The 15,535-nt window shown below is 41.2% G+C and overlaps 1 protein-coding gene across 1 annotated transcript in view; it reads left to right on the top strand.

The window, feature by feature from the left end:
• The window catches only part of FRRS1L (ferric chelate reductase 1 like), a 30,891-nt gene extending 20,599 nt beyond the window's left edge, over window positions 1–10,292 (top strand). The window contains exons 4-5 of the mRNA XM_054500333.1: window positions 4,945–5,191; window positions 8,914–10,292. Coding sequence (XP_054356308.1) covers window positions 4,945–5,191; window positions 8,914–9,086 — 420 coding nt within the window. The 3' untranslated portion in view covers window positions 9,087–10,292. The remainder of the gene's footprint in view (window positions 1–4,944; window positions 5,192–8,913) is intronic.
• Window positions 10,293–15,535: the final 5,243 nt, after the last annotated feature.

Here is a 15,535-nt window from a genome sequence, read left to right as displayed (position 1 = left end):
TCTACTCATATTCTCACTACAGAAAGAACACTTCTGTGACCAGATGTGTGGGGATGTTCCCCCACACCGCAAGCATTTCTCCAGTGGACAGCTGGGTGTCCTCTAATTCACTTTGTTTCTGACACTACCTACCTGGAGATAGCATTAGATCCCACAGGTTAAGGATTCAAAACCACGAGACTGCCTCCATTTCAGGCACCAGTCACAAGCCCCAGGTTGTGACCTGTATTTCTGACCAGCCAGCTATAAATCTGGGGTGCCACCACCCCCTTCTGTTCAGTTAATCTCCTGGAGTGGCTCACAGAACTCAGAGAAACACTTTACTCATTTATTTATTTATTTGTTTGTTTGTTTGTTTGTTGATTGAGATAGAGTTTCGCTCTTGTTGCCCAGGCTGGAGTGCAATGGTGTGACCTTGGCTCATTGCAACCTGCACCTCCCAGGTTCAAGCGATTCTCCTGCCTCAGCATCCCAAGTAGCTGGGATTACGGGCACCTGCCACCACACCCTGCTAATTTTTTGTATTTTTAGTAGAGACAAGGTTTCACCATGTTGGCCAGACTGTTCTGAAACTCCTGACCTCAGGTGATCCACCCACCTCGACTTCTCAGAGTCCTGGGATTACAGGCATGAGCCACTGTACCCCACCTACTTTATTCATTTATTATGAAGGCTATTTTGAAGGATACAGATGAACAGTTAGATGGAAGAGACACTTAGGGAAAGGCATGGGGAAGGGAGTGAGGAGCTTCAACACCCCGTTTGGTGCGCTACCCTTCAGGCACCTCCACCTGTTCAGCAATCCAGAAGCTCATCCGAACCCTGTCCTTTTGGGTTTTTTTTATTTTTTAGACAGAGTCTCGCTCTGTTGCCCAGGCTGGAGTGCAATGGCATGATCTCGGCTTACTGCAACCTTTGCCTCCTGGGTTCAAGTGATTTTTCTGCCTCGGGCTCCCAACATAGCTGGGATTACAGGCATGCACCACCACACCCAGCTAATTTTTGTAATTTTAGTAGAGATGGGGTTTCGCATGTTGGCCAGGCTGGTCTCGAACTCCTGGCCTCAAGCAATCTGCCCACCTCAGCCTCCCAAAGTGCCGGGATTACAGGCACTTCCGTGCCTGGTCTCTTTTTGAATTTTTGTGGAGGCTTCATTATAAAAGGCATGATGGATTACATCAAGGAAGTTAAGAATTTGTTTCAACAATTTTGTCTTCCTCTGTACCCAGGGGCAAGAAAACCTCTGGACCTCAGACAGGACAGTGGCCAGGCACAGGCGGGGCCTCAGGCACACAGGCAGCTGTCTTCACTGGCCCCTGCTCTTCCCTGTGCCTTGCTGCATTTTTCTCTCTTTCCTCTGGAGCCCCATTCTTTGCCACTTCACTGGGCCAGGCTTGTTCCCAAACTATCAGACTTTCTCAGTCCTCTGTGCTTTTGCCCTTGTTGCTGTTTCTGCCTAGAGCACCCCACCCTTCTCTTCACCTGGCCTATTTTGAGGCTTGTGTAGGGCTACGGGGGAGAGAGGAGGGCGGCTCAGACCAAAGTTCCAGCAGTGACAGTGGTGAGAAGGGCTCAGATTTTGAATTTTGCAAGTAGCACTAACTGAGGCCAAGGCAGGTGAATCGCCTGAGGTCAGGAGTTCGAGACCAGCCTGGCCAACACAATGAAACCCCGTCTCTACTAAAAATACAAAAAATTAGCTGGGCGTGGTGGCGGGTGCCTGTAATCCCACCTACTCGAGAGGCTGAAGCGGGAGAATCACTTGAACCCAGGAGGCAGAGGTTGCAGTGAGCTGAGATCGTGCCATTGCACTCCAGCCTGGGCAACAAGAATGAAACTCCGTCTCAAAAAAAGAAGAAAAAGAAAATAGCACTAACTGGCTGGGCCTGGTGGCTCACACCTGTAATCCCAGCACTTTGGGAGGCCGAAGCAGGTGGATTGCTTGAGGTTGGGAATTCGAGACCAGCCTGGCCAACATGGTAAAACCCTGTCTCTACTAAAAATACAAAACTTAGCTGGGTATGGTGGCAGGCGCCTGTAATCCCAGCTACTCAGGACGCAGAGGCACAAGAATTGCTTGGGAGGTAGAGGTTGCAGTGAGCTGAGATGGCGCCATTGTACTCCACCCTGAGCAACAGAGCGAGACTCTGCCTCAAAAAAAAAAAAAAAAAAAGTAGCACTGACTGACAGGATTTGCAAGTGGATTGGATATGGGTTGTAGGTGTGTCATAGGAAAAGACTGGGAAACAGTCTAAGCAGTGGCTGGTCTGGTGGCTTTATTCTTGGAGAGATCAGCAGGAGAATAGCCTTCAATGAGTTCCAGTACAGTTGGTAAGACAATGGGTACAACTGGTAAGACTGTATGGATAGATATTAGTCTACTTATCTCCTGCCCTAGAGGCAGCAGTAGAAACAGCAGGGCATGCCACACCCAGAAGCTAGCTTGCATTGAAAGTGACCACTTCCTGTCCTAAATGCATTTGCACTCGTGGTAGGGCTGTTAAGATTAGGGGAGTGAGGCAGAGTGAGGAGCATTCAAATTTTGTTTGATATTTTGGTATCTAAAGGCCCATAAAGTATCTACTGTCATATTATCTGTGAAAGTAGAGGTCTCTTTTTTTCTTGTATTATTCCAAGAAAAAGCACAGATTAATTTTTTTTGAGAACCTAATGTATAGGAAAAACAAAATGGAACCCCTTTTTAAAAGCCTTTAACTTTTCAAAAATGGTACATTATTAGCCGGGCGCAGTGGCTCACAATCCCAGAACTTTGGGAGGGCGAGGCAGGCGGATCACCTGAGGTTAGGAGTTTGAGACCAGCCTGGCCAACATGCTGAAGCCCTGTCTCTACTAAAAACACAAAAATTAGCTGGGCATGGTGGCGGGTGCCTGTAGTCCCAGCCACTCGGGAGGATGAGGCAGGAGAATTGCTTGAACCTGGGAGGCAGAGGTTGCAGTGAGCCGAGATCGCGCCACTGCACTCCAGCCTGAGCAACAGTGAGACTCTGTCGGGGGGAAAAAAAAAAAGATGCATTATTGTGTGCGTGTGTGTGTTTTAATTAGACTTTACGTTTTACAGCAGTTTTAGGTTCACAGTGAAATGGAGCAGAAGGTACAGATTTCCCATATACCCCCTGGGGAGCTTCCCCCATTATCAACATCCTGCACAGGGTGGTACATGCATTACAACTGATGGACACTTTTTTTTGTAACTTTTTATTTTTTTGTGATGGAGTCTCACTGTATTGCCCAGGCTTGGAGTTCAGTGGCACTATTTCGGCTCACTGCAGCCTCCACCTCTCAGGTTCAAGCGACTCTCCTGCCTCAGCCTCCCAAGTAGCTGGGATTACAGGCACCTGCCACCACACCTAGCTAATTTTTGTATTTTAAGTAGAGACGAGGTTTCACCATGTTGGCCAGGCTGGTCTTGAACTCCTGACATCAAGTGGTCTGCCTCAGCTTTCCACAGTGCTGGGATTATAGGCGTGAGCCATCACACCCGACCAAACTCTTTTAACTTTTTTAAACTTGTTTTGAAAAAAATATAAACCTGTAGACAAGCAGGAAGGATAGTAAAGGTTTAAATGACCCTCCCACCTCAGGCTCCCAAGTAGCTGGGACTACAGCTACTTAGATTAACAAAATAATAACTTTCTTATTGTGGTAAAATGCACATAACAAAATTAACCATTTTATTTTTTGTTGTTGTGTATTTATTTTTTTATTTTTATTTTTTGAGACAGGGTCTCACCCTATTGCCCAAGCTGCAGTGCAATGGCACAAACAAGACTCACTGCAGCCTCAACCTCCCCAGCGATCCTCCTACCTCAGCCTCCTGAGTAGCTAGGACTACAGGCATGAGCCTCATGCCCAGCTAATTTTTTAATTTTTTGTAGAGATAGGATCTCACTGTATTGCCTAGACTGGTCTCGAACTCCTGGGCTCAAATGATCCTCCTGTCTTGACTTCCCACATTGTTGGGATTACAGGCACTAGTCACCACACCTGGCCAGAATTGACCATTTTATTTTATTTTTTTGGGACAGGGTCTCATTCTGTCATCCAGGCTGGAGTGCAGTGGCACCAAAATTTATGATTTTAAAGTGTCAGTTCAGTGGCATCAACTACATTCAGTGTTGTGCAACCATCACTACTCTCTAGTTCCAGAACTTTTTCATAAATAATGACATTAGCCACACATGCTTTATTCTCGGTACTGCTGCTACTGCTACTGCTACTGCTACTACTACTGATTATTATTTTTTGGTTGTTATTTTCTGGAATTTTGGCATTTTAATAACAAATATCGTAATCTTTTAACCCTAAATACTTAAGTAGGTATCTCCTAAAATCAAGAATGTTCTCTTTTATAATATAGTTTATTAAATTCAGGAAGTTTAACATTGATATGATGGTATTATTAAATATATTGTTTGTTTTCATATGTTGCTACTTGTCCCAATACTGTCCTTAGGGACATTTTGGGTTTATAGCCCAAATTTCTATGTAGGAATACCTAGAACTGCATTTTGTTGTCATGTATATTTTGAAATAGTTTCTTAGCCTTTTTTTTTTCTTTTTTTGGTCTTTTATGACACTGACTCCTTGAAGATTATAGGCTAGATTTTTTTTAAAATTTTTTCGTAGAATGACCTTCAGTTTGAGTTTGTCTGATTGTTTTCTCATGATTAGGTTGGTTTGTGTTTTGGGCAGGAATACCACATAGGTGGTAATGTCTTCTCCAAACATCAGTCAGGAGGCACTGAATGTCACTTATTGTGATGGTAACTTCGGTCTCCTGGTTGAGACTTTTTAATGGCACTTAAAAGAATTTTTTTGGTGGGATTTCAAATTGCAGAGGTGATGGAATGTATATTTCTAGTGACCAGTGTGCAAAAGATGAACCTTTGACTTTTTTTTTTTCTCAATCATTTCTCATGTTAGGGTGGTGATGATGTCATGGCCTGCGTCCATGATGACAATGGCAGGGTCCGCATACAGCACTTCTATAATGTAGGCCAGTGGGCAAAGGAGATTCAGAGAAACCCTGCCAGAGATGAAGAAGGAGTTTTTGAGAATAATCGCGTCACCTGCAGATTTAAACGCCCTGTGAATGTTCCCAGAGATGAAACAATTGTTGATCTGCATTTGAGTTGGTATTATCTGTTTGCTTGGGGTCCAGCCATTCAGGGTAAGCTTACATTTCAGCATCTGGATTAAACACCAGACACCACTGTGCTTGTGTTCATTACTAATTGAAGTCACACTGTGTGCACAAGAGAGCGATAAGCACTCTGGATCATTTAAAGGAAAAGGAGATGCGACTCCTACCTTCAGAAGGTTATAATGGACTTATTATAATGGACTTATTATACGGACAAACAAATGAACAGTTACACACATGCGAAGCTACAGCAGTACAAGATAGTATGTCATGGGTGATGTGCTTAATGAAACAGATCATGTATCTGCTGTATGTAGGGCTCTGTTCAATTCTCACAGCATTCTCATTTACTCCTCACCATGTCCTTGAGAGGTATATGTATTATTGTCCTGGTTTTAGAGAGATTAAGAAACTTGCTCAAGGCCATACAACTAATTAGTAGAAGAATTAAAATTCAATCCTAAATCTGTCTGACCCAAAAGCCCATGAATACTCTTAACTCCTATCTTGTAAATATAAAAAGACTGAACAGGGGCTAGATGTGGTGGCTCATGCCTGTAATCCCAGCACTTTGGGAGGATGGTTTGAGCCCAGGAATTCAAGACCAGCCTGGGCACTATAGTGAGAACCTGTCTCCATTCAAAAAAAAAAAAAAAAAAGAAGAAGAAGAAGAAAGAAATCATAAAAAGTACTGAACAGGAAGGGCTTCTGGAGACTTCTCCAGAGAGTGACACCAAGCATTTCATTAGGGCCCACTTTGTGACTATTCTGTTAGTCACAAATCTACCAAATTATCCCATAGTTTAACCCATTACTCCTTAAATATTTATGTGTATAGGAATTACCTGGCTATATTGTTGAAGTGCAGTTTTCTGAAGGTCTTCTCCTCTCCCCTCCCCTCCTCTCCTAGGGTCTTGCTCTGTCACCCAGGCTGGAGTGCAATGAAACAATCAGAGCTCACTGCAGCCTCCACCTCCCAGGTTTAAGTGACCCTCCCACCTTAGGCTCCCAAGTAGCTGGGACTACAGGCATGCGCCACTATGCCTGGCTAATTTTTTTGTATTTTTAGTAGAGACAGGGTTTCGCCATATTGCCCAGGCTGGTCTTGAACTCCTGGGCTCAAGCGATCCACCAGCTTTGGCCTCCCTAAGTGCTGGGATTACAGGTGTGAGCTACCACGCCTGGCAAGATTCTGCATTTCTAATAAGCTCCCTGGTCATGCTGGTTCATTGATGACCTCATTTTGGGTTGCAAGTCTCTGCAGCATTTCCCCAACAAAGACCCAAGGATATCATGAGACCTTTTAGAGACTGCTAAAATCAAGTTACACCGAGTCTTGAGCATTCCTTCTGGCTGATTAGCCTAAGGGCCTGCTCAAGAATGGAAGTGAGTTTGGTTTGCAGTCCTTGCACTGAGAATTCATTCTGGCTCCTGGTAATTGCATCTTTCTTTACTGTGTGCTCATCAACTATTTGCTGCCTAATCTGATCTGGTTGTTTTTTTCCTTCAATTCGTTTCCACCAATCAGCCCAGAGATGACATAATCTACCTTTTATTTTGCCTGTTGCCAATTGGGAAGACACTGGACTGTCTCCAGATTGGTGACACCTTTTCCATTTGCTAATTTCCCAGATTACCAACAGTGGCTCTGCAGTTATAACTTCAATTACTTTCGGTACCCTGGGAAATAAATTATATCTCAGCCTGGAGAAATGGAGTAATCTAAAATAGTGGGATTTGAAGTCTAAAAATTTGAGTTTGAGTATTGGTTCTGCCCCTTGGTAGCTGTATAATATTTAGCCTGTTATTTAACTTCTGAATTTCATTTCCTTATATCTAAAGTGGGGATAATAGTACTTCCTATTCCATGGAGTTATTGTAAGGATTAAGTGAAAACAACTATTTGAAATTGCTTTACCAATTGGAAAAAGCTGTATTTTCAGAAGGTCATCCTTTTACATATATGGCAGAGTAGCCTAAAGTTCAAAGCCTTCTCCAAATCTCGTCCTGCTTTACCTGATAAGCTCTCTCAAGACTTCTGTTCTTCTCACTAACTCTAAGCAAAACAGGCACATTCCTACCCCATATACAGGCTTCTGCTTTTCTTGTTTTCTGAATGCCCTTCTATTTTTTTTTTTTTACTTTTTTTTTTTTTTATTTTTGAAACGGAGTCTCGCTCTGTCGCCCAGGCTGGAGTGCAATGGCGTGATCTCGGCTCACTGCAACCCTCAGCCTCCCAGGTTCAAGCGATTCTCCTGCCTCAGCCTCCCGAGTAGCTGGGATTACAGATGCCCACCACCACACCCAGATAACTTTTGTATTTTTAGTAGAGACGGTGTGTCACCATGTTTGCCAGGCTGGTCTCAAACTCCTGATCTCATGATCCGCCCACCTCAGCCTCCCAGAGTGCTGGGATTACAGGCATAAACCACCACACCCGGCCTCCTGAATGCCCTTTTAATGCCTTTTTATTGATTATATCCTTCCTATTCTTCTAAGGTCTCTGTAAGGGGGAAAACTTTGAACTAAGGCTTGAAAGGGGTATGAGGTTGGATTTCACTCAAGGAAGGCATGAACTGTAGGCGCATAGTTAAGTTGAGCAGCCCTTGCAGGTGACCAGTGAGCTGACGTTAGGTAGGAGAGGTGACTGGGATCTATTGAGAGAAAAGTCTGCTCTGTTACCCAGTCTGGAGTGCAGTGAAACAATCACAGCTCACTGCAGCCTCCACCTCCCAGGTTTAAGTGATCCTCCCACCTCAGCCTCCCAAGTATCTGAAACTACAGGCATACAAACCTGAGAAGTTTGATTTTTGCTGACTGGGGCCAGCACAAACACTAAGCAGGGACCTGACATGTCAAGTTTGGCAGGGCTTCCCTAGCAGATAGGACCTTAAAAACCCTCACTCTGAGCCCTATGCCTAAGGAGACCTTTGCACTGAATGCATATGCCTTAGTCTCCCTAACCCAAGTTTCAAATGGATTATTCAGGAGGTCAGACACTTTTAACCAACTGAAGATTATTAAATATATTTTACACACAGTCTGTACTTTTTTCCACTTGTAGCAAAATTAAAAGAAAGTTTCCCATCCAAAGACTTGTTTGGTACTTTAATCATCCCACTTTCTATACCATTCTACCCTAATCTGCCAGACACACAGACACACACAGACACACACCCAGTATACCACACTCCCTCTGGCATGGCCTGGGCAGGCTACTAAGTGTCCCACAGACAGTAGAGGAGGGCTTCCATTTGTAAGGGAGACGTTAGTAGTGTTGTCCGGAGTTGTTGATGATCCATATATATACAAGATAGATTTGAGGGAAAAAAATTAGTAGTCTCTGCTGTTTGAAATAAAAATATAGTTTGCCCATTTGGGTATTAATAAGACAAAACTCATTAGAGCCATTTAAAGGAGGCAATCATACAATAATCATACAATATTGTATAACTAGTAGTTTTAAAATTGAGATGCCAGGAAACAGACCAACAGCATTGTTCTGATAGGGGGAGGGCAGATTAATGAGAACTAGTCTTTTTGGATAAATTTAACTAATTTCTATGTTCTTCATTATATGTACAATGATAGAGAATTCTGATAACTCAAATACCTGAATCCAGATCTTTGTAACCACTGCTTATGTATTCAACACTAAATAGACTTTTGATTTTTCCATTGTTTGCCTATACCATTATAAATCTGTTCTTTTTTCAATTGCCCCTTGCCCTTCTCTTTTTTTCTTAAAGGCTCTATCACTCGACATGATATAGACTCACCGCCGGCTTCAGAGCGTGTTGTCAGTATTTACAAGTATGAAGACATTTTTATGCCATCAGCTGCCTATCAAACCTTCTCATCTCCATTTTGTTTGCTTCTGATTGTTGCTCTGACCTTCTACCTATTGATGGGAACCCCCTAACCACAGCTGCAGGGCCAACAGATTACATGGATTGGGAAGTCTTTAGTATAAATATATTTTTTAAAGAATATCCAGTATAATTTTAGCTTCAATTATTTAAGAAAAAAAAAGCTCACATAATTACAGCTTTTTGGAAGAAAGAACAAGCTTCTTTTGTAGTCAAAGAAGATTGTTTAATAATGACCCTATACTTTTGGAACGTATTTACACCTTTTCTAAGCACTTTCAAATATGTTTTCTTATTTAACTTCACAACATCTCTGAGTTGGATTGATGAAAATTATGATTGCCATCTTCCTGAATGGGATTTGAGACCCAAAAAGACTGCCTTTTTATGATCCATATACCATATAACTTTGGCTAGAAATGACAAATTGAAAGGCAGAGAAAGAACTAGGTATAGAAATCATGTCTCAAAACAGTCTTTACTATGAGTGCTATAGCACAGACAGTTATTTTGAATATTACTAGGGAGAACTTTACTGAATGTCGTAAGTTCACAGTAGCCTTTTGGGCAGAAGAACTTTCAAATTTCCGTAAAGCAGAAGTGCTTTTGGATATTTACACAGCCAATGGGGAGATTGGAGGAAAATATAATGATATGAAAATAGTTCATATTTATTTGAAATTTTGGCCGAGCACGGTGGCTCATGCCTGTGATCCCAGCACTTTAGGAGGCCAAGACGGGCAGATCACCTGAGGTCAGGAGTTCAAGACCAGCCTGGCCAACACGGTGAAACCCCGTCTCTATTAAAAAGTACAAAAATGAGCCAGGCGTGGTGGAGCACACCTGTAATCCCAGCTATTCGGGAGGCTGAGGCAGGAGAATTCCTGGAACCCAGGAGACAGAGGTTGCAGTGAGCCGAGATTGTGCCACTGCACTCCAGCCTAGGTGACAGAGCCAGACTCTGTCTCAAAAATAACTAACTAAATAAATAAATAATATTTATTTGAAATTTCTTCTCAGTTAGAGAGTAGTTATGGGAAAACATTTTTACTGCTGTTTGGAAAGGTTAGAGACCAAACTGTGAGCATTCCTGAAGATGTAAAGTTGTGTTAATGATACTTAAAAAAAAAAAAAAAGGGAATTCTTAGCAGTTAGAATTTGAACTTTTCTACCACTGAATTTTATAAAACTAAGGTATTCATCTGTGGTTATAGTGAATTCTCTTGTCAGAGCCAGCATACATTAAGTATGATTAAAAATGTATTTTTTTTTTTAGATGAATTTTCCCTCTTGTCGCCCAGGCTAGAGTACAATGGTGTGATCTCAGCTTCACTGCAACCTCCGCCTCCCAGGTTCAAGTGATTCTCCTGCCTCAGCCTCCTGAGTAGCTGGGATTACAGGCATGTGCCACTATGCCTGGCTAATTTTTTTGTATTTTGAGTAGAGCTGGAGTTTCACCATTTTAGTCAGGCTGGTCTCGAACTCCTGACCTCAGATGATCCACCTGCCTTGGCCTCCCAAAGTGCTAGGATTACAGGTGTGAGCCACTGTGCCTGGCCTAAAAATGTATTATATCAGACAAAACATCTTAGTAAAAATTTAGGGCATTTTAATAATAAGCCAACAGTTTTTGAGACTGTAGAGATTCTAAGTAGAATTTTTTTTATGAGGCGGCTTTTTAAAAAAAAACTGAAAATGGAAAAATGACCCATAAAGTGAATTCACCTAGAATATCTATTTAAAATGTTCAGACTTGTGGCTGAGCGCGGTGGCTCACACCTGTAATCCCAGCACTTTGGGAGGCCAAGGCTGAGGTCAGGAGTTCGAGACCAGCCTGGCCAACATGGCAAAACCTTGTCTCTACTAAAAATACAAAATTTAGCCAGGTGTGGTGGCGCATGCCTGTAATCCCAGCTACTTGGGAGGCTGAGGCACAAGAATCACTTGAACCTGGGAGGCAGAGCTTGCAGTGAGCCAAGATTGTGCCACTTGTACTCCAGCCTGGGTGACAGAGGGAGACCCTGTCTCAAAAAAATAAGTAAAATAAAATGTTCAGACTTATAAACTGGACAGGTAGTCAGCATAATTCATAATAATGCCTTGACATTAGGAGCCCCAAAGGACTCCTTTGTTCTTTGTTCCAAATGTCTGTGCTAACTGCCCATTTTGAGGAGAGAAGTCTGCAGGTATAGTTAGTGCTGCTGAGATATTTCCACTGTGGCATTCTAGAGTTCTCTGGCTTGCCCTTGTTGCTTTAAAGCTGGTTCCAACTTCGTGGGCTTTATGATTGAACAACACTGGTGATTGTGATTTCTAATACCACCCTCCAGATTCATGTCACAGGTTGAAAGTCTGCCTGTGGGGAGAGCTTTCACATTCTCCTGGAGTTGAACCAAAATAAGGAAAACATCAACAAACACAGTTACCAAAAGCTTCTGAGGAGGGACGGAGGAGAAATACTGTTCATTGCAGATGGGGAGAAATTAAATGACATCAAGTGCATAATGGAACTGGGTAGGATTCAAACTCAAGTCTCCTGGTTCATGTCCTTGACTCCACTCTGGGCATGGCTAAGTCTGGCCTGTGTCTTATCTTCTCAGCTCTAGTGGCTGTTTAGTAGTGAAGATACTGATATGCAGGCAGCCATGTTGTAAATAAGAAGCAAATAGTTTTATATTTCTCTCTCTTATGTGTATAATATTTGAGCTACAAACAGGTTAAAACAAAAGAGAGACTTCAGCTTAGTAGCAGGCAGGGAAGGAAGAAGTGAATGCAGCTTCCTTCCGCTTACATTTCTAATCAAGCTAATTATTTCACTAATGATTTCTCATTTGATTACCGATTTTGCTTATTTATGCTTAGAACTTTAGTGACTTCTCAGTGCCATTAACGTAAAACGCAAGCCATTTCTGTGACATGCAATATCATCTTTTGCCACTCCTCCTCACTTGCTATGTCTTAGCAAGACTGAGAGGCTCTCAGTTCTTCAGACCTGCTCTATCTCACCTCTCATTTTGTTCATATTCTCCACCTCTTATGCCTGATGAACTCCTATTCACCTATCAGGTCACAACTTAAATATTTTTTCCTCCAAATCTCTGGACTACATAGGTCCAGGCCCCTATCAAATGCTCCCATAGCACATTGGGCTTCCTCATCAACATGCTCATTATACTTTTCTAGAATTGCTGGCTTGTCCTCCTTGTTATCTCCCTAATGCAGAGACGATTACTCGTCATTGTAGCAGACATTTATCCATAGCAGGTACTCAGCAAACATTTGTGGAATGAATGTATATGTGAAACTATACTTCTATGGCAATTTTGTTTGGTTCAGAAGGCTTGCATTTCATGTATATTAGGAGACTGGCCAACATTTTTATATTCTTCCTCCTGTGCTCAAACCATAAATAATTATGTTAGCAAACATTGAACTTTGTCTTTTGAAACATAAATAGAAACATCCTTAGTAACGGTACTAACAATAGTCATTTTTCAGAAATAAGAATTCACACCAGTGATACAGAATGGCCTTTGACTATTATCTCAGAGAACTACCAGTCGATAGACATGCTGAAGTGATAATTCCGTAGACTTCAGTTTCATTCATCCCTACTTAATATAAGAGAATCAACTTCTATTTTATGTCTGTATTCCCATTTTCTAATATACTACTTGTCACAGACGAGATGCCCAACCAGTGTTTTTTGTAAAGTACCTGAATAGATTAATAATAATGCTAGTGAAATAAATTTAGTGCTGTTCTAAGCACTTTACATGAATTAACTCATTTAATCCTCACCACAACCATAGGAAGTAGATTCTATTATTTATCCAATTTTACAGATGAAAAAACTGAGGCTGGTCACTTGACATAAATTACCAGTGCTGGCCAGGACTTTAGAGACCATTTAATCCAATGCTCTTATTTTACAGAGGTGCAGCTGAAGCTTAAGGAGGTGATATGATTTCCTACACATTCATGCACCTTCGTGCATATCCATTAAAACTTTTATTAAATAGAACCCAGTATCCACATTCCAATTAGCTAGGTGCCTTTTTTCCCCCATTTAGTAATTTACAATTAATCGGAGGACTTTTTAGTTATATTTAGAGGAAAGGAGCATGTTTTACTCTATATGAACTTTCTTCTCTGCTTAAAAGCATTTTGATTCTTTATTTTACCAGTCATTTTAGTTCTTTTAATAGGTTTAATCCACAGATCAAACAAGACCTAAATACATTTTTAACAATGTAACAATTTAAAAGGAATTGCCTAAAACCTAGGTCTTCTAACTTGGAGCCCAGTGCTTTTTTTTATTGCTCCACTGAGTCAAAAGGTGAATATATAAACATGATTTCAGATAAAATGCAGAAGCTGTATTTAATTAAGTTGGCTTTTGTCATTAAAGAAATCAGAAAGTTTGGACAACTCAGGAATGGATTTCCATCCTAGATGGTATTTACTACTATTTCTGGAATTAAGTTTACTGTCTGTATTCAGGATTTTGTGCATAAGAGACGTGACCACTGAGGTTGTGTGTCATTCTTAGCTGTAGTCCAGGGGTCAGCAAACTTTCTCTGTTAAGGGTCAGATAGTAGTTTTTTGGCTTTTCAGTCTCTGTTTGGCTCTGCTATAAATAATACATAAGTGAATGAGCATGGCTATGTTCCAATAAAACTTAATTGACACTGAACTTTGAATTTCATATACTTTTCAAATGTCACGAATGTTTTCCTTTTGATTTTTTTCAGAAAGCCATTAAAAAAATCCAAAGACCATTCTTAGCTTGCAGGCTGCACAAAAACAGGAAGCAGGCTGGGTTTGCTTATGGACTGTGGCTTTCCCACCCTTGTTCTTAGATAGGGACACACCAATATGTCATGATTAGTTGTAAAGGATACTGCCAGTAACATATTATTACTGGTTAGTTGTAAGAATATCAAAGTTAGTGAATAATTTGTTTTTAAAATAAATTATTGTTGATTTATTTTTATAAATAAGTGGCACAGGGCATTCTCATGCTCTTGCATTCTAATATATTTTCTGGAATTGATGCAAAAGTGGTGGCAGTAAAGTACAGAGCTGGCTAAGCAGCAGTTTTGTCTTAAGTTAAGTGTGGTGATCGTGGTCAACCATTACTGCTGAACTGCTCTTCATGGTAAGGATTTCAGTGTTTCAGAGTAATTCATTAACCTAGAGATGTTTTAAAAAGTTGTATCGGCCGGGTGCGGTGGCTCAAGCCTGTAATCCCAGCACTTTGGGAGGCCGAGGTGGGCGGATCACGAGATCAGGAGATCGAGACCACCTGGCTAACACGATGAAACCCCATCTCTACGAAAAATACAAAAAAAATTAACCGGGCGTGGTGGTGGGTGCCTGTAGTCCCAGCTACTCAGGAGGCTGAGGCAGGAGAATGGCGTGAACCCGGGGGGCGGAGCTTGCAATGAGCCGAGATTGCACCACTGCACTCCAGCCTGGGTAACAGAGCAAGACTCCATCTAAAAAATAAATAAATAAATAAAATAAAATAAAGTTGTATCAAAATCTGCTGCACCATGGGAGTGTTTTACACATGTGATGTGGCATCTACCTTATGTACCATAATGGAAAAATGTTTGAGAACCACTGCACTAGGCCAAAGGCTGGGATGTGTATACTTTGCTGTCGTGTATAATTGTATGTCCTTGTTCTCTAAACAGAATTGGTTATGTTTAGTGAACAGTTAGGTGGTTCTCCGTGTGTTTATATACACAGACGATCCCTGAATTTGGATGGTTCAACTTAAGAGTTTTCAAACTTAATGATGATATGAAAGTGATATACATTTGATACACTCCTACAACTTACAGTGGGGGTTATGTCCCATAATTGTTTTGACTTATGATATTTTCAACTTACAATTGATGGGTTTACTGAGACATAACCCTCTTGTAACTTGAGGAGCATCTGTATATTTGTACATACATGATGGTGTGTGTTTATACACAAATGCCTGTATATACACACCATGAGCATTTGAAGGTCTTTGTCAAGGTTGTTTCTGTTTCTGATCTCTTGCCTACTTTAAAACCCAAGAGATAGAACATTATGCGTATTACAGGCAAAACTATGCTTGAGTTTATAGCAATGTAGTTTGTAGAAAGGATTCCTGGATCTTTTACTAAGCCTTGCCCCTCCATTCAACATTACATGAATTGTTAAGAACATATAAAGTACCACTGTTGAATGTGACTTTTCTATACTGTTAGTTAAGAAACCAAGACTAGTGTTAGCTGAGTAACTGGCATGTTGATGCAACCTATACAGGTTTTGTATTTAATTAGGCTCCTTATTCAGTTATTGAAGTATCCAGTTATTTGGTTTCAAGTTAGATTTCTTTGTTTTTATATTTAATAAAAGACTTGCATATAAGTTCCTCTTCATGAAAATAGTGGCTAGGTTAGTGTGATTTTAAGTATGTCTGGCAACTCAAAATGTAATGGATTCATCAAGCTATTTG

The sequence above is a fragment of the Pongo pygmaeus genome, chromosome 13 (genome assembly GCF_028885625.2).
Source record: "Pongo pygmaeus isolate AG05252 chromosome 13, NHGRI_mPonPyg2-v2.0_pri, whole genome shotgun sequence".
Taxonomy (NCBI): domain Eukaryota; kingdom Metazoa; phylum Chordata; class Mammalia; order Primates; family Hominidae; genus Pongo; species Pongo pygmaeus.
The sequence above is the reverse complement of the archived record's forward strand: the minus strand, read 5'-3'. Positions and strand labels throughout refer to the sequence as shown.